General features: G+C 37.4%; 1 protein-coding gene across 1 annotated transcript in view; it reads left to right on the top strand.

Annotated features, from left to right (window-relative positions):
* The window catches only part of MTA3 (metastasis associated 1 family member 3), a 128,509-nt gene extending 118,533 nt beyond the window's left edge, over positions 1-9,976 (top strand). Inside the window, exon 20 of the mRNA XM_029965072.1 lies at positions 9,950-9,976. Coding sequence (XP_029820932.1) covers positions 9,950-9,961 — 12 coding nt within the window. The 3' untranslated portion in view covers positions 9,962-9,976. The remainder of the gene's footprint in view (positions 1-9,949) is intronic.
* The last annotated feature ends 14,486 nt before the right edge of the window (positions 9,977-24,462 follow it).

Genomic DNA, 24,462 nt, shown 5'->3' on the forward strand with positions numbered 1-24,462 from the left:
GTAAAATGATCTTGTATGATGCTACCCTGTTGTGAGCAGAAATCCAAATATGCTGCCTCTCTAGGGTGGCCTAGATACCAAAGTATACTTTGCAATTGCGTGTGAGGTAGGAGCTTGAATGTAGTTAATTCACATGACTCAGCTAAAAAGCAATGGCACATTTAGAGGTGTTACTCAAGCACTTGCAATCTTCTCCACTGGCTTTGACAAAAGTCCTTTCACATTCAGATGGTAACTACCAGAAAATTTTATATTTGGGAAGGGAAATATAGTTTCTGAAATGAGCCAAATTTTATTGTCTTGGGAAACTTGTGAGGGAAAAAAACCCAAATGAAATACAGAGTTGATAATAAGTGCATTAAGAATTGTCTGAACCACAGATGTTGGCAGAGAAGCTCCTGTATAAGCACTTGACTTTTCCATAAACCTTTGTTAGACCTTCCAGACCCAATTCAGCAAAGCTCTTAAATCCATTACTGACTCCTACTGAGCAACGTCCATCAGCTGGAGTACATCACATAGTCTGTAGTACATCTTATAAATCAGATGTTAAATTGGGATGCCATGCAATTTTTTTAACCTTTTTTCTTTTTTTTTTTTTTGGTTCTTGACAAATTTTGAGTTTCCTGTGGTATGGTTGGCCATTTTGAAAGGTTTTCCTCCAGAAGCTGTCTTTTGTGTTTGCACAAAGGATTTGATGTAGCTGAACCCAATCCTCTTTACCGGATGTTTTAACTGAAAGTCTTAGGGCTTAGCTTTTTGTTAGCTTGCTGCTTAGCTTTTCCCTAAATCCACATCCCCATGGGAATGTGTCATCTTGTAATATTTGACTGTCTTCTATTGCGGGAGTTAAAACCAATTTGGTTTTGAACAAGAAGAAATTTTTCTATAAAGAATCATCTTTGTATGGGAAGCCAATTTCTCTTTCAAAGCCTTGGGAAACATACAAAATAACAATAAAAAATGCAAACTTGTCTGACCAATGTAGCCATCTGCATCTTTAAGTATCAAAGAAAATATAAAGCCAAGATTAATTATACATTTGTTACCTATAGCGAGGCTAGAGTAACACTAGTTTAGAGATAAAATCAGTCTGTTCTCACCATTTCTATGCCTGTAACCACAGAGGTTTATCAATCATATTAAATCTTAGCTGTTGAGGATTGTAATCCTCAAAGACTGCACAATATCAGTCCTCAGGGATATTTTTTGCTCTTTATAATTTCTGTGCTATATGAGCAATACTAGTAGAAGCTGGACACAAGGTTAAGAGTTACTTCACTGAAAGGCAGAGAAATATACACCAATAATGTACATAGAGACAGAGAAACTAGGTGAGTCCTGAGGTGAACACATGGTTGATAAAGTTAAATAGCAGAAAAGATGATAAAATGGTGACATATGTACTATGGTGAATATGTTAAAAAATACTGTGTCAGTGATCCTCACAATCTTAAAATTCACACAGAACTGCCCACTAAATTTAATTTATAAATTGTCCCCTATTGGAGTCTTCATTTCAAATTACAGATAGAGGATTTAATTCTGAGCTAGTCCATATTTCAGTGTATGTATTCAATAATTTATTCTTAACATTTTCCCTGATAGTTTGTTTGGTGATTTTTTTTTTGGTTTTTGGTTTGTTTTGTTTTTTTTTTTTAACTCATGACCCTCTGGCATAAATGTAAGTAAGGCTGTGGAAAAACAAGTATCAGTTTGTCTCTTTTTGTGAAAAAGTTTGCATAAGTAACTACATGGGCATTTTAAATATAAAATACCGAAGAGAACATAATGACTGTGACTGTGAAAATCAATCACAAAGACAGCTAACTGCTCTTGTCAAACATCTAAGGAGACCTGACTGGCTGTTTTCATAACTTATGCTATGGATAGAAGCTAAAACAGATACCTGACAAAATACAATAGAAGTGTTATTCTAGTGGAGAAAGCACAGATCCAAACTTTAAAATTCCTCTATTGCTTGATGTGAGACACCAGGCAAGTAATTTAACCTCTGGGTTGCTCCACCTTTTTGTCATTTAGCTTGAATAATATTGGTGCATACCTACTCTTTAGGAAGCTGTGCAGTTTTTAATTAAGCAGTCCAGCAGGCAGTGTGAGATACTGACATGAAAAGTGCTGACCATAACAGTGCAGAGCAGGATGAGTGCCAGAAAATGAACTCAAAGAGACCTTCAGTAACATGAATATTAAAAAAAAATAAAAAATAAAAAAAAATCCAGTCTTTGACATGAAAATGACCTTAGAAATTAACATCAAATTGTTCTGTGGCAAAGCTTTCCTTTGTCAATGCCACAGTACAAATTTCCAATGGGTATCCTGCGTTGGAGCTTCTGTGCACAGAGAAGTGCTGATTATGCAAGAGGTTGATGGTGTGGAGCAGGGCCCCAGGAGATGGTCTTGTGAGGGAACTTTTGCTCTCCAACTGGTTCTGGTAAGACTGAATAATTTTTATTTTTCAGCTCTTGCTTAAGAGCAAGTAACCAGGATGCCAAGAAGCTCCTCCAAATATACTCTATTGGTACATATGTTATTCCAGGAAAAGTAAATGCATAATTGATAAAAAGAAAGCATAATGTTAATCTTTATTAGCCTTAGATAATATTATAAGCCGTAATGCTGTAAATACAGTGTTCAGGCCAAAAACCTCAGATGAAACCTACCCTGAAGTAATCAAAAAGGTAAGGAAAAATAGAAAGAAAAATACTAATAAAAATGCAAAAGTAAAGTATCTCTTTTTTCCCCTATGGAGCATATTATAGAAAGCTTTCTCTTATCTTGGACTTAAATAAGCCTATTTAGTAACACAGTATTTTTGAAAATTTTCAATCCAGTATTTAATGTTGCCAGGGAAATGGCACTAAATGCTTGTAGCCCAAGCCAGAAACAGAAGATATGTTCTGAATGTTTTTTGTCATCTTAGAGTCTGGGATAAGGCTGAAATTGTGAATTAATATGCAAGGTATTTGGGGAGTAGTTGAAAGCAACATTGCATTCCACTCTGCATAGCCAGCTCTGATGAGCCTTCTCTCTAATTTCTTACCTGTCTCAGGAAAAATTATATGCTGCCATGTGGGTAATTTTTTCATCTCATAGCAGGTGATATTTAATCAATATACAGAATGGCCATCCTTCTGCAGAATAAATAGATGGTTTTGAAAATTCCTATTGGTAGAGTATAAAGTTATGTATTGTAGGAATTCATCCACACCCTGTTGATGTGGTTAGGAAGAATAAAGGAGTTGCTTTGAGATCTGCTGGTGTTTTTGCCTGTGAGCTGTAGAAGGCTTTCTGGATCCTTGGATCCCAGAGTGCCTGTGTATTGACAATTCTTCAGTGATCTTGTGTGTTCGTTCAACAGGGAAGAGAGATTAAGCGACTCTTTATTGAATAGAGCACACTTCCTGCCTTGCAGCCTTTGCAGTGTAAGGTAACTAAGGAGAGGCTAATGAATTTCAGATAAGGTGCAGAGCAGCTGTCTTGTAGCTCAGGTTACAAGTCTGTTGAAGCCTGAGCCATTGTTTGGTTTTAAGGAGTGTGAATAATTTACTTTTTTACCCATTCTGTCGAGCTACCTTTGCTTGGACTTGGTGGTTCTACTCCACTCTACTAAGTTGGACACTGTGATGAAATGCCATGAATCCAAATACAGGTTTTCCTCCCTTCCTCGAGGGAAGGACTGTCTGAGGAATATGGCTCTGTGCATGGCTCTGCCATCACCACTGCTAAGTGGTGAGTGATGTGAGGTACTGTCCCTGCTGAGCTCACAAAGCTCCACCCAACACACAAAGGCAAGTCCATGCTGAGCTCTGTGGTGTCCATCATTTACCAACTAGATCAAGGGTTTGGTTTTTTTTTAGCTGTTCCTACCACAAATGATCTGGTATGGCCTCCATGCTTCTGGCTTCTCTGATAAGTCAGTCCTGTGTCTCAGCAGTAGGTAACCTTAGTCTCTTGGTGGAAAGTACTGAGCTCACAGATGTACTGGGAGGATAATTTTGCTGATGGTTAAGATTTAGATTTACTCTTCATGTGATGACTGGTGTGTGACAGCATCTCTATAATATTTCTTAGGGGTTAGAAGTTTTCCTTGATTCCAGTATTCAACTGAAAAATGAATAGTGATGCTGAGAATAAGACTTTTCTTTAATACTTCCCTCCTAGCATCCTAAAGCACTTTAAACTATTAATGAAATGTCCTATTTTCAGGGGAAATGGAAGCATGTAAAAATCTATCAAATGAGGTGATTATTCCAAAAGCCATGACAGTTGTTTGCAGTAAAACTGGATAGAAATAATTTCTATAGTGGATAAGGTTCCTGTTGTTCCAGGCACTCTAAAAATGCACACAAAGAGATGGCTTCTGCTCTGAGGAGATTTTGATCTGAGTGGATTTTAAATCAGCAGTAGGTTGAAAGAGGCAGAGAAGTGGCTTGTGCCATACAATAGACCAGACATGACACAGTCAGAGAACTCTGTGCTTTAAACATTTGACCTGAATTTTTCCTCCCAGTAAAGAAAATGCTTAAGCCCCATTATTTATGGCTTTCTATATATACATAGTAGCTATAATCTGTTGCTCTGAAACACAAAACATCAGAGAAAACCTCAAAGTGGTGCGATACTTGAAAAAATTCTATATTAAGCTGCTTAGGAAGACCTGACACCATGATTTGTAACTGGTGTGTCTAAAAATTATTGTTCATAGAGAACAGTCTTGCTCCATAAATACTGAAAACAAATTTGAAGATAAACACCAACAAAGGAAAAAATTTCCTTGCTAACAGGAGAAAAACAAGATAAACTCTTAAAACATTTAGATGATGTTGGCATGTCTACAGCAGCCCCTCTTTAATCTTATAAAGGTTGTATCACTCTATCTACCATCTGTATGAGTTTTATAATGCAACTACATGGCTCATGGCAACAGCTTTCTGGTAGCCCCATGTTGATTAAAACTTTGAATTTGTTTTTGTGAATTAACATTTCCCAAGGACCTTATTTTTAAAAGGTGTGTTAATGTCAATCCACTTCTGCCTTCCAAATGTATTTTTTCCTGGTTTCTGTCATTTTGGGGTTAGATAAAATTTTAATGGAATATGGGAAAGCTTTAACCTGAAAGTGCTAAGGAAAAAAAAAGTCTAAACCAGCTAGCCAAATAGTTAATTAAAATACTTCTAATTTCCATTAGAAATGTAGGAAGTGCTGTGAGTCAGTCTTTGTAACCTGTCAGGCTTCTAAGGATCTGCGCCTACAGCTTTATCCCTGTTAAATTCTCTTTGAGCAGAGAGCATTGGACACATTTGGGCCTTTCACTTCTTTTTAAAAGTCTGTGGAAATTAATAAAAAGCCTATCAGCTTCCTAAGATAGTGTCCCCTCCTGTAATTTAATCCACTGAATAGTTATAATGTACCTCTGGATTCAAGAAGCTCTGAGAGCAATGAGAAATAATTTCACCTAAAACCCCTGAGGAATGATGGTTATTTTTTAGATAGTTGTTTTTGCCTACTGGCCTTGAGCTTGCACTGAAAATTTACATTGCACAAAATTTACATTGCCTCGGAGCAGCAGCAATTTCCCCTTTTTTATTTTTTTTTTCTTAGTTTAGTTTTTCTCTCTGAACAGCTCAATGGTGTTAGACTGATTGCAAGTTTCACATAAAATTTGTGCCAGAACACAAAATTTTGCCTTCCAGCATTGGCAGTATTTCATGCATCCAGCACATTTAAGTTGCTGTTTACAGTTGGCAAGTCATAGCAGAATACTTTACCCCAATTGAGAGATTAGGTGGAATTTCAACTATGATTGTCCAGGGAATCGGTTTTCTTACTCCTGCTGCCGACCTGTACATTTTCCTTGTGCTACCAGCAATAATTAGGTAACAATACATTTCTACAGCACTAGTTCTTATATAGAAAAATGTTACTCAAACAGCATCAGTCTAGGAAAGACTCAGGCAAAAATATCAAACTAATTTAAACAGTGTGAAAAATAATACTATGTCCAGGTTTGTGTTAGGTCATTAATGTGTTTTTAGTGGAAACAGAGAAACAAAAGCTGTTCTGGATGTTGGTATTTAAGAAGAGTTACGGACATCGCAAAAGTGCATATGTGTTGGGGACAATTCCTCTTCATAGGAAAATGTTTGTTTCTTTCAAAACAAGGCTTGTCACCTGCTAAAATGTCAGTGAGCCTATACATGCAATTCATGTCTCTCACAGTAAAAACTTCTACCATAAATTGTATTTATTATATTACTTCTTAAGTACTGTTGGTGTAGCCGATAATACCAAAGTTGGTCCAGTCATCACAACTGTGAGTCTAATGCAGAGGAGGCAAGACAGATGCACAACAGTCTGTATATAGTGTTAGAAAGATATGCTTGATATCAACAAAGCAAAAGCAAGTAATGCCTTTATCTCCTACTACAAAAGGCTTAAAAACATATCCTTGACGAACATTAATTGGAGGTCACCTCTCTTCATTCTATTCAGGTTTAAAAATTGATATGGTTTTAGTGTGGGGCATAATTAGAGAAGGGAACTTTGTGTCAGCTTTTACAAATGTGAAATTTTGTTACCAGCTATCCTATTCCTGAGAAATCTGGACATAACACATTATATGGGATTGTATTTAACTTCACCAGATGGTTAGTTACATGGAATGCACTTGGATCCTGAGAAAGGGTTGATTAGTTGAAATGATTCACCTGATTAAATTTAAGCATGGCATAAATGCTCTATACAGCCTATTACTTCTACCCAGTAGGTTTCAGTCTGTGTATGAAACTTGCAAAGAGACGATAGGTCTTCATCAAAGCCTTTATTAAGACTTAGGTACATTTCCATATTTCCCTAAGGAGGTGCCAAGGGTCTTGCATACCTTTCTCTGCAGTTACTAATTGAAGTATCATGCAGACATAAAGAATGTTTCTTATTCCTACATTAGCAGCAGTACATCACATTTGACATAAAAATGAGCACAGTGGCTTTATATATTGATCACCTTTTAAGAGTTTATTTCATTCTCAGACCTTTGATCTCAGGAGGGCTCGAAGTACAATGCAGAGGCTTTAAAATACTTTCAAATTTGCATTTCAAGTCTGTAGTGCATCATGCTTCAAACACTAGTACAAAAGTCAAAAGAAAAAAAGGCAGGGGAAATGGCAATTACTCTTTCATAACAACTGCAAAGGATGTTACCCACGATACTGATATTAAAGCAATTTACTTGCCATCACCAAATAAAAGCTTTATGTAATGAAAACATATGGCTGGTATTGAGTGAAAAAGGGACAGGAAATTGAACATTAAAGGTGACTCTGCCTTTAGTTCAGTGTATCCTTGCAGGAGGGAGAAGTGCTCTGAGTGAAAGGTTGACAACAACTTTATCTTTGAATTTCCTACCTTTCATCAGCTACTATTACAACCTGCATGTTTAAGTGTTAAAAAAACTCTGAAAAATTATAAAACCTGATGAGTGCCTCTCAAAAATCTTTACTGTATTTAGATGCTAAATTTGCAGTGTAGAGAGTCCATTGCCTCCATATTCTTTTTTTTTTTTTTTTGCAGTAAAAAGAACAGTTTTGGCTTTTAACGAAATGGTTGTTTAACTATAACATTTAATGAAGTCAGTGGAAATTTCCATTCATCCAATTTTATTTCTGAAAGACTGTATCCCAGACAGCTAATTCCTGGAAGCATTTTCACAATCCTGTTTAAATAAAAGTGCTGGATTGTCTTTGCAGAGTGCATACCAGATTAGTTCTTCTGAAAGTCTACGTAGAGCTACTTTCATTTATACTTAGTGAGGAGTTGACTCTGTTTGTGGTTTGCTTGATGTAATGATGTGATGACTTTCTTATTCTACCTTTCTCCATGCTGGTTTTGAACCAGTATTTAATGAGAATGACTACATGTTTTATTTTACTGTACTGTCCTTACAAAATAATCACAAATTGTAATCTCAAATACTTTAGTGTCCTTACATTTCGTATCTGCTGCAAATTGCTTTCATAAGTAGGAACTTCTTGGCAGTTTATAAAGTTGCCTTATTAAAAATTCAGAAGGGCAGACAATTATCAGATATTTTTGTAAACCATGGGCTTCTCAAATGATTAATAGCTACATTTGTTCTGTAAATAAATATGAAGTTTCCCAAACAAATATATCAAAAGGGATCCAGTTCTGTAAGCTTTTGCTGAAATCATTCTTATTTATAATCAGTATGGATAATAACTATTGTCTATTCACATGAATTTCTAAAACCCAGTTGTCTCATTATTTTAAAAATACATGTTTCTGCCCATCTCAGGTTACATTTCTATGATCTTACTGTTCTAGCGGGTATGTGATATCTTGTCAATCAGCTTAGTATCTTCTTAGGCCTAGTTTAAGATGCCCATGTAAAGTACTTAAATAATAAGGTTTTTTTCTTCATGGAGTTGTGTGAAAAACCTAAACTTAACTTTCTAGTGATTTCTTTCCTTTTATTCTGTTGTGCTTATTGCTGAATGATGCTAAATTGTAATTTGTTATTCCAAGCTATGAAGACATCCTTCCTTCAGGTATTAGACATCCTTCCTTCAGGTATTTGAAAGGAATACATCTCTGAACCTTTAAAATATATTAACCAAAGCAGATGTATTTTTCAGACTTCCTTTAATCTTTATTACCAGAGTATATTCTCCTCCTTTGTGCCTTTTTTTTCTTTATGTTCTCTTCTGTGGCCCAGTTACTTGACTGGAAGCTTATATCCCTGAGTAACACTCAACCTGTAACTAAATATGTGTTTGAATTTAATATACAAATTGTTATTTTAGAATTCAATGTAATTTATTTAGAGCTGATCCTGTATTTTCAATGTCACGTGCCGCTATTTTTCAGTTTGAGAGGTAACAACCCATTTAGATGAAAGGGAAAAATCCTTCTTGAGTTGCCATCTCAGATCCTTGATGCAGGTGGGCACCTCATTACCCTGTAGTTTGTAGGTCACACTCTCAAGTCAGAAAGCTTGAATTAGAAAACCTGGTCTTGTTTAGTGTTAGAGGCTCCAGTTTGCTTTAATTCATTTCCAGAAGCTCAAAATCCCTGTAATTTATAAAACTACCTAAATGAAAGCTGGGTTTCTTGACTTGAGTGTATTCAGAAAATAGGTAGTTTTCCAGTAGCATCTAATATTCAGGGCTCTGCCAATGAAGATAGTTCTTAGCATACTTCATGTGTGCTATTTCTGTGTTTTCTGATACTCTACCCTGGATACACTCAGCATTGTGGTTATTGATTTATAATGGTAGAGAAACAGAGTAGTCTCTCTAAAGAGATGTAGCAAGACTTTATGCTTCTTGAATGTATAAGATTACTATACAAACAACATGGCCACTTGTAGTTAATATGTTTGATTTTTCATTTGAAAGTCTAAAATGAAAGTTAATTTACTGCACTAGAATGGCCCTAGTTAGAAAGCCCAGAGATCCAGTTTATGTGTTATCTGCAGAAATGATACAGTGCAAATAACAATAATTGCTCCCACTCCACCACTTTTTCAGAGGTACCACATTCACTTGGGTGCTAACAAGGTTCCTTCTTCTGTGTTTCTTCATTCCTACATTAATAAACACGTGTGAGGATTCACCATTTGAACATTCTGGCCCAAGATTTCATGTAATTAAATACTAATGTCCAAATATTGTCTAACACCAACCCACTTTTCACTGAGTCATTATCAGACAACTGTGAATCATCAATTGATGGACAGGGCTCACTCTTGTTGACTGCAAGTGTTTTCCAATGAACTAACCTTCCTGTCTGGTAAGAGTATTTGCTATGTTTGTTACTGGCTCATGAGCAGTCTTCTGTTAAAGACTGAGATTTATCTCTTCTGTTGTCTCTCTCTTCTTTCCCTCCTTTTCTCCTTCCCTCCTTACAGAAAAATCCGTAAGAAGTTCACCAGATCACAGCTGAAAAGAGCTTCCAGAACACCTTGTTCTTCAATCATTGCAAAGACAAAGTCTCTCATGAACAATAGGCAGGCACGAACAGAGCCAGGAACCATCATGCACTGAAGATATAACAGCATCAGCACCATAATAATGTCAAAATCATGTTTAATTGTGAATGCAGATACAACAGTACTTCACACATCTTTGAGACAGAAACACTATATGGACATATTGTGGCTGGGTTGTGTGTTCCGGGCAGGATCCAACAGCAGCCCTTGTTTTCCCTCACCTCTGCAAGGGCTACTTCTGGTTCAGTGTGCAGGCCTAACCCAGATTCCTTCTATTCCCAATCATCAGTGTTAGCTGATGAGGGAGGAACTGTTTGCACTGACCACACTGAAGGAGTATGGATGCAGAGTCCACCCACCACATTTGTCTATGCTTCCTAGTGGCTCAATACAAAAATATGCAGCTTTCAAAACTATTGCAGTGTCTTTAAAATGGGATTTAGCCTTGAGGGGTTGCATTTTCAAAAACAACTACAAACTTCGTTGATATTTTTCAGTATTGGTTTGAGTCACTTTGGGTTTGATTTTCTGAACTGCTGAACATCCAGACCCTGAAACAAGGACAAGGTGTTGTTTAGCAGTTCTGAAACTTTGATTGAATTAGGAAGTGCCCATAACTAGTGGCCAATTTTAAAATGTAGGCCATATTAGCTTTGATTAAAATCCTGGAAAGTATTATGTGTGGCTGTGAACATCCAGCTGGACTAGTTGCATGTGTAAGAGCTAGTCCTATCATCTATATATTTGCAAGCATCCACTTATTTCTTTGGGTATTTTTTGCATTTCTTGAAGTCTATTCTGAATAGTGAAAACCAGCAGAACACCATTCCCAGAAAACATGAAGAAATAAAATATTTCCTATTAGAAATGTCTCTCCACAAAATAATTTCTACATTTTGATATGTCTGGATAAAAAGATGTCTTGCAGAATGCTTTGAAGTTCATAAATGTAAGGCTACAGGTGGATACTTACCATGGAGAGATGATGTGCCTTTTGAAACTGCTTGTAGGGAACTGTCAGTCTCCCAGAAAGTGGGAATGGCAACAGAGGCAGGTCTTTTTTCTACTCAGGTACTTACAGGTGAACAATCTCTGTCCTACTTTGAAATCCAGAGAAAACCAGCGTGTAGCACTGCTGTGTAATGTGTCAATTATCTGAGGCAAGTTGTCCTTCAATAGGTTTGGATTCTGTACGGCTTTTTACGATGTGGTCAGACACTGAACGCGTCATAGTAAACTGAGATGAGCTTCAAAACTTTTTTTCCTCCCTCTTTACTACTTAGCTCTAACGGTGTAGTAATAATTGTGAGGTTTTCATCCAGTTGTGGACGTGCACTCAGCTTTGGGGTTAGAAAGACAAAAATGTAAGTGATGTGTCATACCCTCTGGGTGATGCCCCCAAAGTTATTTCCCCCATGCATTTTATGGTTTCAGTCTGAAAGAGCATCTGTGACCTCAGCCTATAGCTAACTGTATTCTCTGTGTAGGATTTTGAGCTCTTGAGACAGAGACCCAGATGCTTCTTCAGAGATGAAAGCACCCTGACCTCTTGAGGGGACTTGCTGATGGTTTTCTGGAGTGATGGATCCAGGTCTTGTCCACTGTCCTTCACCAGCAAGAAAAGGGTGATGGAGAGATTCATGACATGAAGTACTTGCTCCTAGTGCCCTGAACACCTTAGTGAATGTCACTGATTTGGACACAGTTGGAGAAGACCTGTGATTCATCTGCTTACAGAACTTTCCAGTAGCCACTGAAGTGTACAGCCCTAGGACTATCTTCTAGGCACAGGATCTGCTTCTTCCTCTCAACAGGAGGGCTCTTCATCAGATAGCTGAGCAGAGACAACCTACTCTTATTATTAAGGATTGCCTTTATTAACTGCAACATATGGAAACACCTTCTGTATAATACCTTCCTCACCCATTAAAATAAAGAAAACATGATTACTCAGCAATCTGTTTGACTGAAAGTATGAAAAACATTACCAGAACAAGCTCCCTCAGACATCAGTGAAATCACACACAGTAGACTCATTTTCGAAGTGTCATTAACTGTAAGGTTGTAGATTTTTTTATCCTGCCTTATTAAGCTTGTACTCAAATTATTTCTTTAGTCAGTGTGCTCCAATGTCTAGACAGTATTTTGTAAAATCTCTGTGTGTTTCTGCTTTTGACAATAGTATTAGTATCCGTAATAGTCTGATGTGAAGTCTTTTTTTCTTCTTTCCCTCTGAGGAAAGATATATTGGTAACACAGCTCCCTGTTATGCAGCCAGCTGCCTGGTACTGTTATCTTTTGCATCAAACAGCCAAGGTAAGGAAGAATCCTTTGCTGCTCCGAGCTGAGATACTTCATCTGGATACACTGGAAGTAATTTCACCTCTGCCCAGCAAAGTCATTTCACAGGTTGCAATAACCAGCCCTTGGGGTAGGTAAGGCATGGAGAAGACTAATTGCTGGAGTAACTTCTGCTGTCTTTAAACTGTTCTGCATGCAGCTGCACAGAGACTTTGTCTCCTCTAAACTGCACAGAGTGCACAGAGAAACTGCACGCCATGTATTGCACCTTTGTCTTTACCTGCTCTCTCTCCATCTTACCTTTCCTGCAAGATGTTCTTCAGAGACAGATACAGGATTTGCCTGTGAATTTCAACTGAGAGCGTTGATGGAAGATCTGCTGAAGACATGTTCCTGCTGCATTTGTGCATAATGATTTAAATTTTTGTAGAAATTGTGACACTTCTTACTACAATATCATGCAATTCCATGCTTTCTGTTGAGTTAAAAGATTTTTCACTGACTGTGAGCAAAGATGACACATTCCTGTGTAAGCTGTAACAGTGTATCCACAACAAGTCAGAGCTCTGTACTTTTTTTAATCAAGCTTCCCAAGTTAGTTATTTTAAAACCAGCTAACATATCTCAGTCATCAATAATGACATTGAGTATAAACATAAACCTTGTAAGCAAGGACAAGAGGTTTGGTACTTACCGTGGGTATGAGCAAGAGAATCTAGGCAGCATCAGAGCTGCATTTACCGTATGATTTATTTTCCCGTTAGCTGAGTAAGAAATCTGTCTGAAAGTTTGCCTTTCCATTTACAAATATGGGGCTAGAAAACCATGCAAAATGCACAATCTTTTTGTGTTCAGAGGCCTCATATAGAAAGTAAGAAGATTGTTTTAACATCTAAAATGTCTATGTTGCCATTTTCATCTACATAGCTACTCTGCTGTCTTGAAATATTGTGTATACTGTTTTCAGATTATTTTTAAAGGCCCCTGCTTAGAGATGGAAATTTTGATTCTGTAGGATGGAAAAGGGAGGTTTTGAAATACTCAAGATTGTTTGAAATGTGTTTGTGATATGAAAACAACATCTTTTAAAAGAGTGTTTTGATTAAGGGCAAATATAGCCTTTGTTTCTGCAGTCCAAACCTTGCAGCATGTTATGAAAAACTTGGAACTGGAACTGAAATGAAGAACAAACAAGCAGTAGAAATGGTGAAATGGAGCCTGCACTTACAGAATGTGCACTTTTTAGTAATCTAAAGTGAAATTTTTTTTAATAAATATAATTTCAACAGAGATACTTTCCTAATTATGAAGGCTTAAAAAATGGAATGGCTGCACAGTAATTTCCAATATAGTCACAGCATAACATGCCACAGCCTTTGCAGAGAACAATTATAGTCCTTCAGAAATACTATATTGCATAGTATGATTTACTGGATACAGTGTCTTTATATATGTGTACTGCTATGGTAATGGAATTGTTAGAATCCTTTGGAAATGTCAGCAAAATAATATGCATTTTTCATTTTCTTTTGAAGGTCCTTTATAAAACCTGTGTCTTCATAAGCCAGAGGGGGTGTCAAGAGATCTGAGTTTATATAACTGCACAGTGGAATTTTTTTGAGTAAGTCAGGACTTTTTTATTCAAATGTTGCATGTTGAGGGAGGAAACCTAATTTTGGAATACATGGGGTTTTGGATAAGAGTTTTGAGGTTGTACTATATAGTGATCAACAAATTTGAAGAATATGCTCCTGTTACTCATAAAGATTTAACAGTTGGTATTGAAATACAGTATTGATTAAATAAAACCAAGAAGCATTAAAGAGTTGTCTTTTTAAAATTATGTTGTTTAGACTAAATATTAATTTCTCAATGGAATGGTAAAACTGGGAAGCTCCATGTTGGGTGTTTGAGGATGTGTGGAGCACCTTAGAATGAAACAGTACTATTTGATTTGCATTAAAGTGTCTTTGTGTACAAACTCTGTGACTCTTGGCCCTTTTTGCAGGAAACTAAATTTCTAGATTGATACTGTCATCCCGTTTTAGGCTATTGAATAGTCAAGAGACTGAAAACTGATGAACTGCATGAGAGTTAAAAACACTAGTAGATAAAATGGGGATGAGGAAAGAAGACTCAAAAGTTGGGGAAAGAGAGACATGAGGTATTGGTCCTTGCATTGGAACACTAGAAGACTTCTCAGGATTGAGCTGAAATCTAGGCAAAAGGACTCATAGTCCACAAAAAAATACTAGAAGCTACAGTGCCTTGCAGTCTCCAGTGCATTGGCCCATTTAAACTTTGCAGATCTGTATTAGTGTCAGAAACTTTGCATGTTGTTCATTTGGTAACACCTGGAACTGGTGACTTCTATGTAAATATGAAACATTATCTGAATCCTCTTCTTTACTAACATCTAAGGTAATGTCCACAAATTAATCAGATGTTTTTTCCAGGGAAGGAGGATCATATAAAGGGCTTCTGAACAGAAGTAATGCCTGCTGCTTCACAGGTTTGTTTGAGGCAATTGTTTCCATCTCCTAATTCCCCAGTCTGTCTTGGGGAATGTAGGATGCTTGGTCCACACTCTTACTATTGTTACCAAATGTTTGCATTAGAATGGATTATCTTTTTCTTTGTTTTCTCCCCTCCCCTAAAGAGACCTGTGCACATTCCAAGTAGCAAAACTCATTTCCATTTAATTGGCAAGATGAGTTATATTTACTAGTCCTTTGAGTTATGTTTACTAGTCCTTCTGGGCGAGTTGCATTCAAAGCAAGGAGGAGATGATCTCTAGAAGCAGTCCTTTGCTGGCAGAAATGAGGAACTGGGAATCTCTTTAACAAGGCTTAACCAGGCTTACAAGGAATCTCAGTCAAAAAGGAGGAGGTCCAAGGTACTCCTCGCTTTCAAAATATGATTCTAAAGCCTTTCCCTTGTCTAGTTGAAATAGGTACTTAATGGTTCATTTTAGTCTCTCAATTTTTTAGTTCACTGTAAAGGTATTGGTCACATACTAAGCCTCAGCAATGAAAGGATATAAAGTGTTTTTCTCTCCCTTGCACTAGCAGTCAGAAAAAAAGAAAAAGATTAAAAAAACCCCAAATTAAAAGATTAAAAAACCCCCCAACCAACCAAAAAAAGACAAACACAACAAAGCCCCCCCCCCCCCCCCCCAAACAGCAAAACATGGCTGTGCTGTCTACTGGAAAGCAGAAATTATTAGAGAGGGCATTTTACTAATAGGTGAGTTTTATCTTGGTCCTTGGTATATGCAGAACTTTCATAAAAGCTTGTAAATACAGAAAGCATTTTCTGTGAGACCTGTCTGACACCATGACACTTTTTCATGAAGCCAGATGCACTATGGCTATTTTATAAAACAGGAAAATAGAAAATACCTGAGTGTTGCCAATTCAGCTTAACATAAAAGTCCTCCGTGCGCTTTAAGGCCCTGTTATATTACAACCACTTATTACCACTGTGGCAAGACCAAAGGTTCTTCAAATATACATTATTTGTGTACACACTGAAGTGTGTTCCTTATAAGCTAAGCAGAGGGATCTTTATAGAAATTAAAACTCTTTATTACTCATTTAAATGATGATAAAACCTAGGTGTCAGGCCAAAGAAGTGTCTGAAGTCGTATTTAAGATACACACTCAAGTCAAAGTCTGCTTTGTGTAGCTGGGATGTTCCTTAAGTATGAGAACTGACACTGATGTTATGCAATAAGCCCAATTGTTTTTAATTTAAATGGTTTAATAGAGTTTTATAAGGAAGGAAACCACCTGCAGAAATAATCTTATTCTGTACTGCTTTGGGCAACAGAATGGGAGGAAAAGGATTAGAGCCACATTTTGATACTGATTCTCTTCCTACAAGTTATTGATTCATGGCTGCAGAATTTCCTCTCCAAAGCTAAGCCCCAGTGAGTCTGGAGGAGCATGACAACTCCCACGTTTATTTGTAGGGATTTTTTTTCCCCTTCTTGCTAGCTATGTTATTACTTCAGAGATGTGCTTCTCAGTAATCTGAATCAATAGTTTCATTAATGTGAATGAGGCAGTTCATATCACCTTTGGGTTAAAAGTGGCTCTTTCCCTAGTTTCTTTTCCTTAGGCACATAAAAATACATTCTGTATAATAGCAAAAAAGAAAAAAAAAGGAATTTCACAAGGATTTATATGAAGCTAAGAAGTAAGTAAAGAGTGAACAACCTTAAACTAGCAGGATATAGCAGAAGAGGATACTGAACATGATTTTCTCGTGTTACATGTGTACAACTGTCTGACTGAAGAATTGTTCTTTCAAACAGTCCTTTATTTTCCAGTTCACTGGACACTGCACTTGCTTTTCCTGTATTCATCAAACTCCTCCATTTGTGCTGTTTGCCCAGTAATCATGTATTGGGAAAACAAGCTACTCATACTTTAACTTTTCAATAAGAGAAGTTATTGGGGCAGATGCAATGGACATTTAGAGTCTATAATATTGATGAATGGCTCCATATTTGTTTTCTTTCCTTCAGCCTAGATTCTATTGGCATTTTAATCTTTTTTCAGGCAGTGAATCCAAGAAAAGTGATGCTGCCTTCGATCCTTAAGATATACGTTTAATCCATAAAAAGGAGTTGTGTTGCACAGTCTTCTTGCAGGAACCTGACTCTATCCTAGCTGTTTGATAATCCTGCCCCCTTGTTTGTTTTCTGTATTAGGAACAGTAAGTGCAGTATTGATTGGCTTTTTCAAGCAGACTAGTCTCCATCCTGCAATTTGTACATGCACAGTTAAGGCATGTTTAAATATTTTCTCCTTTTTTTTGGTCTCTGCTTGCTCTCCTGCTTCTTGTACATGTTCAGAAGAAATGAGAACTTGATGCTGCTCCCCTGCCCAGTGTGTGTGGATTTGGCTCAGTTGCTGCTGAATGTCTGGGAGAAGGAAAGATTGGATCACTGCGTGCAGAGTGTGTACTGGGCACTACAAACCGCTCCAATACTTCTTACTTTGAAATTCACCACCTGCCTGGCTGGTGCTGCTGTCGTCCATAGAATGAGAGTGTCTTGCTCTGTGGCTAAAGCAGGCTCCATGGCACTGCTGCAGTTTGCAGTGTACTAAATGGTTCAGAGTAGCTGAGCCCTCTGGAGATGCTCCCATTCCACTTCTGCGTAACTGGAATACAATGCTGGCCTTCTCATTTAATGACATATTTGGATCCTAATGGTATATTTGGATCCAATCCCCTTCTAAATTGCTTCATCAATGCTCAGGCACCCTAATCCTACCATGTTGTGTTTTCTTTGCTTTGTTGAACCCTAATCTCTATGAATTTTAACTCACTTTTCAGAATGATGTCAAGGAAGATTATAGTTGGGATTCTGTAAGCTTCTAGAAGCTTTTTCTCCCTCACCCCTTCTTCATTTTTCAATTTAAGACCATTTTTATTCCATCACACTTTCCTTTTCTCCTTCCTTTCTATTGGTCTTTCATTTACTGATAAGGATTCATGTAATGTGCTCAGACCTTATTTGAAATATGACATAGTCTTCAAAATAAAAAGATTTGTACCTATCGGGGTGAGGGCAGTGAATGTTTGATGTGGCTTTACAGCTCAATAACCTTAGAGAGTATGTTGGGTAAACTATCAGAGTTTGAATCCAGATTAATATTTTAAACCTGCTGAGTTTCTCGGCTATTTAGAGCCAGTGGTTTTGTATTGTCCCTTCCAAAGGGAAGGGGCTTGCTGCAGATTTGCAGTCTAATGTGTCTGGCTTTCTTTTACCATTCTTTAAGGTTTAGAGGAGTTCTGCTCTAGGGTTTGGCTCAACTATACCTATTACGCATGCCTTGCCAGCCTGTGATTAGACCTACTACTTAAATGCTGAGTAGCTTTCTTCTGTTTACTGGTATGGATTAAATCTGAAAGATTTCAATAGAGGAATATAAATGAAGTGATTGCCTAGCTCTGGATTTTCTCCATCTTCCCTTGATGCACTAATGAGAATCAATTGCAGTTGCTTATTATTTTTAAATAGCAGTTAATTTGAGAAAATCTGATTCACTAGCTCTTTTCATTTTGCTGATTTGATTTCAGCCTTCTGCCCATCTGGGCCAACCTACATATACTGTTCTAAAACCAGTACATAAACTGGTGCACATAACCAAAGTCAAAGACACTCAGCCAACTCAGATTTTCACTCAGCAAAGTGTTTGCAACAGTGTGCTCCAACCCTGTTTTCTTGTTGGTAAAATCCTCAGTGAAAGAGAGGGCTTTACTTTGCAATTAATTGTCTCTTGTGCCTGAAAGAGAATCAGATAGATTATAGAAAAGAACTCTTGTTTATCCATTCAGTTCTCTGGGTGTTAAGATCTGGTGACAATATATCAGAATGTGGAGTTGAGTAGTCAGAGAAATTGTTTCCTGAGAGCTGCTCAGTTTATTCTGCCTGGGGATGTTCTGATAGAATCCCATGCTTACTGTAAAAACTGTAGAATTAATCTCTGTGAAGTCGTGTGATGCTTCTAGAAATGGCCTTCTGGTCAAACTGCTGCATCTGTGCAAATCCCCTTGATGGCAATAAAGAATTCTGAAGTAGGATTGTAGGCTAAACTGTAGGCTCTTTAGGTTAGGGCAATTATCCTCCTGTAATTATTTAAAAATGCTTTTTAGATTTATAGCTTTGTGGCAATGTCTGTGATAAAAAAAGAATATTCAGGAACTGGTAGTGTATGCAGGGTCTTTAGCAACAGACGCAGCATTGTACGTCATTAATTTCTACAGAAGAGGTGTGCTGTTATCTGATGTGAGGAAGAAAAAGATGTATTCTTCTTCTCTGAATAAAGGGGTGGGTGAGGGTTAGTATCTCCTAATGGTCTCCCCACATTTCAATCCGTGGTGATTTCTGTTCACAACTTGTTAAATGCTTTTCACCTCATGGCAAAAAAAAGATAGGATAATACACTGAAAGTACAGGATGGTTGTATGTGATGAAACATCGCTTTTTTTCCATTATATACACACAGGGAAGTTGAAATGTTATTTGTAGAGGATAAAGGTGAACTTTGCTCATGGTTTTATGAACTTCTTTATTGCACAGTTCTCTTTGTGCAAACAGCACTTGACACTCTCTTGCCTTTTGTTATTTTCAGCAGATTGGAGTCATTTGTTTTTTTAATGTTGAACTGTGACAGAGCAGCAGGTGTTGGATAAAAAGAATCAAGATCACTTTTGGGTTTTGTGCAAATATTTAGGGGCATTTGTGAAGTCCTGTAAAATACAATTAGTTTTGCTTCCTATCTCCTTTTCCTGAGACCATTTTTGCAATTCTGGAATAATTTGTCATCGTTTTTCCCAAAGTGGTACTGGGAGCTGGTCTGGGCTAAGGCTCTTAGCCCAGTTGGTGTTGCTGGGGTTGGTGTTCACTTTGTAAACAGCCATGCTGGCTGAAGATGTCACCCTGAAACAGCTGCTTGTTACTCGTCCTCTGCTGGGCATTTCTGCCCTCTCTCAGCAGAGAGAATAGCATGGACTCTGCTGTTTTCTCCTTTAAAATTAGACTGAAAATTAAGCTTAAACGCATGGTATTTTCTGAAATGAAAGAAAGAGGATTCAAGTGAATCCACTAGCAAAGAGGGAGGGGAGTAGGGAAGAACCTCTGATGGCCATGGAAGACAAATAGCTCAGGTCAGTAGCATCTGCAGCTGCACAGCCAGATCTGGAAGTGGCCATCTGTCCACAGCCCAAGTTAGCCTCTGGATTTGCCTAAGGAATTATTAACCTTGTAGAAATAAATAACTTTCCATGAGGAACTATTAAGGTATTGAAAAAGCAGCAAAGATCTCAAATTAATTAAAGCAATGTCATCAGCCAGATTCAAGCATCTCTATATTTCTGTCTAGTTCATTGTCTCCACGCACCTCTGCCTGTGACAGGTCCAGCATTGCTGTCTGTGTCTGCTTCTCACCAGTTTTGTGTCCTCACCTCTGTCTGTGACCACTTGTGTCCAATCACTGCCAGTTCAGGGGGGTCTGTCAGTCTTCAACCAGGACTGGACACATATTGAACAGTGTCAGAATCTGAATCACTTAGTCCTTTCTCTCCGTACTGCTTGAAAAGAGCCTAATTTGCTCAAAACTCAGACTGTGTCTAGGATAAAGCTCAGTGACATACTTGGTCCAGTCTGTTTGAAATGTCAAGTAATATGATATCTTCTCCATAAACTAATAGGTTAATCCAATATGATCACCGAGAAAGAAATAATTCTATTTTCAAATGTTTCCGTGACCCAGTATTGTCATGAACACAGATACTGAATTTCTGATGGCCGGTGAAATGTATTTCCATGTTGTTTATAGCTGTGTACTTATATTCAGGTAATTTATTCAGCTTTCAATAATTCAGGATAATATAAGTGACTGCAAAAATTTCATAAATATGGAACTAAAAATCAGGAATGATTATGAACAAAGACAGTGAAAAAACAGTTTTAGTAAAATGATCAGCAGTCAGGAAGAGGCTGAGGTGAGTAGTCAGTTTTCCCTGATTTCTTGTAATGAGTACTGAGAAGGAAGAACCTGTATTTTGCTAATCTCATGAAAAGTCTATTGAAGTTGCCATTCATTTTTTAACTTGAGCACCACCTAGTGTGCATTATAAAAATAATTAAAAAATATATATAAGGCCAGTTCATTATGGCACTTAGCAGTGGAAGTGCTGGCGTGTTTTCAATGTAAAAAGGAAAAAGCACATCAGAGCTTATGTTCTGCTAACTTTCAGTAAAACAAGCTTCAAGTGACAAACATTCTTGTGAGCCCACTCCCTCTTTTATTTTGTGCTTGCTTGCTTGCACTTAAAATAAATGCAAGAAATGAAATGCACAAAAATAAATGTATTTATTGACAAGGAGGTTATAAATAAAAAAACCCCAAACAATAATTTTTTTTTTTTCTAAATGCAAATGCATGCTTGTATATTCATGCAAATGTAAATACAGAGTCCTGCACGTTGCTGAAAGTTGATACTATCTGCTCCACCAAAACCCTAGCTTTCAGCTAAATGTATCTTGGCAGATGTTCACTAGATCTACCCAGTCTTGGAATACAGTCAGAGATTAATTTCTTTCCTGTGTGCCTGGATCAGAGTGAGTGCAGTTATAAAAAGTTCAGTGTGCTGTTATTTCTCTTATTAGCACTGTTTCATGCAGCATGTGCCCCTTGACATGCTAAGGGAGCAGTCCATCTGTTATTACCATTGCTAATGAAGTTCATTCAATACATTTTCTTTGCACCTGTGCTGCAAAGTCCCTCTGGCAGTAACTTCTGCCCTTTTTGTAGTCACCTCACTGTCCTCCATATCAAGATTTAGAGGTGCTGCTGGGGGGGCATTACTCATTCTCACACATCCATCACCAGTCAGATTTCTGCTCCTTGTTACAGGAGTTCCAGTGTTGAGGGAAAGATCTCCTGCTCCCATGTGTACTTCTGGCTTCTGAGTAGTTTTAAAAACACAGGAGATCAAAACCTACTGTGAGATGTTTTAAAAAAACTTAAGATTTGTGCATCAAGTGAATTATTCTTTTGCGAAGTGGGAGGCAAAGAAAGGGATGTTGCTAAGATTTTTTTAAATTTTCAGCTGGAGAGTCTACTTATTTTTTGCTGCAACTATTTAATTATACAGAGGCTGCTTAGACAAACCTCTTTAAGCAGAGGAAGTTATCCCTTTCTAGACATTTGCTGCACTCTAGGAATGAGATACCAAATGGTAAATATACTGGCCTTGAAAGAAAGGGATGGCTCAATCTAAGTTCAGGTGAGGTGGCAGAAAACTGAGAATGCCAAACATTCATGAAAATAATTTAAAAAAAATGTTGAAGTTAGAACCCTACTGTTATTAGTGTTGTGTTTGCTGTCTGCTAGTTTTATGACATTTATTTCAGCTCAGTTTGTACTATCAATACTGTTGAATGATTCATAATAGACTAATTCAGTTTTTCTTTTGGAAAGGAAAATTTTGCTGCAAACCAGATGTTGTGTCCGATCTGAATATGTAAACTGATTACAAAAGCGCAGACAAATGTGTACTTTGTCAGAGTCTTGAAAGCAGACAGGAACTTCTTGTTTTCCCTTAAGTGGAAATATGTTGAAGTAAAGTGATTTATACAGTAAAGTCATTTATAAGGACTGTGAAATTAGAAGTCTTCAACATTACCTTCCCCCTTCCCCCCCCCCCCCAGCTCTTCCCCCACATACATACCAAAAGACTTGTAGTCTTCTACATCACTAAGGCATGATTTCCATTCCTGTCTCACCAAAGTTCAGGAAGAGTTGTTGCTTTCTGGTATGCAGCATAGAAAATGCCACCAACCTAAGAATTAAGCTTGTGATTCTGACAATAGTGGAATTAGTTTGCTCACCTGAAGCACACAGCACAGAGAATTTGGTGATACTGCTTCTTAGAAAGCTCTGTTTCAGTGGTTCTTAATTTCTTTGTGTAATTTCTGAAAATGCTAGCATTTAATTCCTAGGTGTTTTAATACTCCTTGCACAGTCAGCTATTAAAGTTATTTGTATGGAAAAGAACTGCTTCCCATTAATGCTTTACTGTCAGTACAGGATTTTGGTATCTCACAGAGGATTTCACTTTATCATTTGGAACATAGTTCAAGAGCTTTGCCATTTTGCCTTTTCATCAAAATTATAATTTTCAATGGGATTTGCAGTGAAAATTTTCAATGGACTATTTGCAAGCAACCATACGTATTCTTTTTTTCAAGGGTGTGTTTTTAAAAGCACTTTGATTTAAGGCCTTTCTTCATCAACAGTAGTTTTGTAATACTTGAGGACTGTTAAGTCTGCTGCAAAAATGCTTTGGTCCCAGTCCCCTCCAAGAGTTTATTTAAAAGACAAAACCTAATGGATAGGTGAAGCAGATTGGGCAATCATATCATATGGCATGAGAAAGGGGCATCTGACAACCCAACATGAATTGCAGTCTGAAGCCAGACAGAGTTAACACCACAGAGCTCACAGTCCATGTAGCCACTTTCAGCTGGGGCAAGGGGCTGTGCTTGAGTGCTTGTGACAGCCCCATGCAAAATGTTAAAATGGGAACAATTAATACTTAAAGACATGAATGAAGAGGAGAGCTGCTGGTTTAATGTCAGTGAATGGGGAAGTCTGAACACCAGCACTCCAAGCTTCCTACCAGAATGACTGAAATTGCTTTGAAAGAGGTATCCTGAGAGGCACAGTATAATTCTCTCAAAATGTTATCATTTTTCTGTCATTTAATTCTGTGGAAAAAGTAGCAACTGGTTCTATTCCCTGAGCTACTCACCTGCCTATGTGCTACTGCAACACCATTTGTGAAGTTAATGAGTATGAGCTCACTGAATTCCCATCTTACCAAGTGTTCCGTATTTGTTGATATCTCATGAAAGAAGAAGACTGCCTAACTGAGCAAATGGGTTATCTGCAATTTTGGGGTTTTTCCTTGTTTGTTTGGTGGTTTTGTTCTATTTATTTTTTTATTTTCTTTGTAAGTCCAGAGACCTGAAATCTTCAACTGTTTCTTTTTGATCATAAGTGAATACTTGTTTGTACCAGAATCTACAGGCCATATGCCTGCATGTTCCCATTTCCTCACCCTATAATTAACTCCTTAAAGCAGCTCCCAGGAATACTTAAAATCTTGTTAGTCTTATAAAAATGAAACAGCTAGCCATAGGAGAATTGGTTAGTTTAACAGGCAGGGTTTATAAAATGACTCTGAACAGGAAAATTAAGACAAAATGAGAAGCAGACTGACATTTGGTTGTGGTTGTATTGAAGAGCATCCTTTATGGTTATTTTTTTTCATACGGATCTATTGCATATTGTGCTTTCAAGAATAATAGGATTAGATTATGTTAAGCATTTTCCTGTTTATGTCTGGAAATTAATGTGACCTATAATTTTTTTAGTCTGTCTGTACTATTCCTGAAGGTAGTGACCTTACATATCAGTGAGATAACAGAAAATAGAAATAGACAACAAAACATTTTCAAATACATGTAGTGCTCGTGTTTCTCTTTAAAGCCTTTACCATTGGTGATTCTGTAACTCTGTGGAGTTGTGCCTTATAGCATCTTCCCT

The sequence above is a fragment of the Manacus vitellinus genome, unplaced genomic scaffold, assembly GCF_001715985.3.
Source record: "Manacus vitellinus isolate BGI_N305 unplaced genomic scaffold, ASM171598v3 scaffold_8_pilon, whole genome shotgun sequence".
Classification (NCBI taxonomy): Eukaryota; Metazoa; Chordata; class Aves; order Passeriformes; family Pipridae; genus Manacus; species Manacus vitellinus.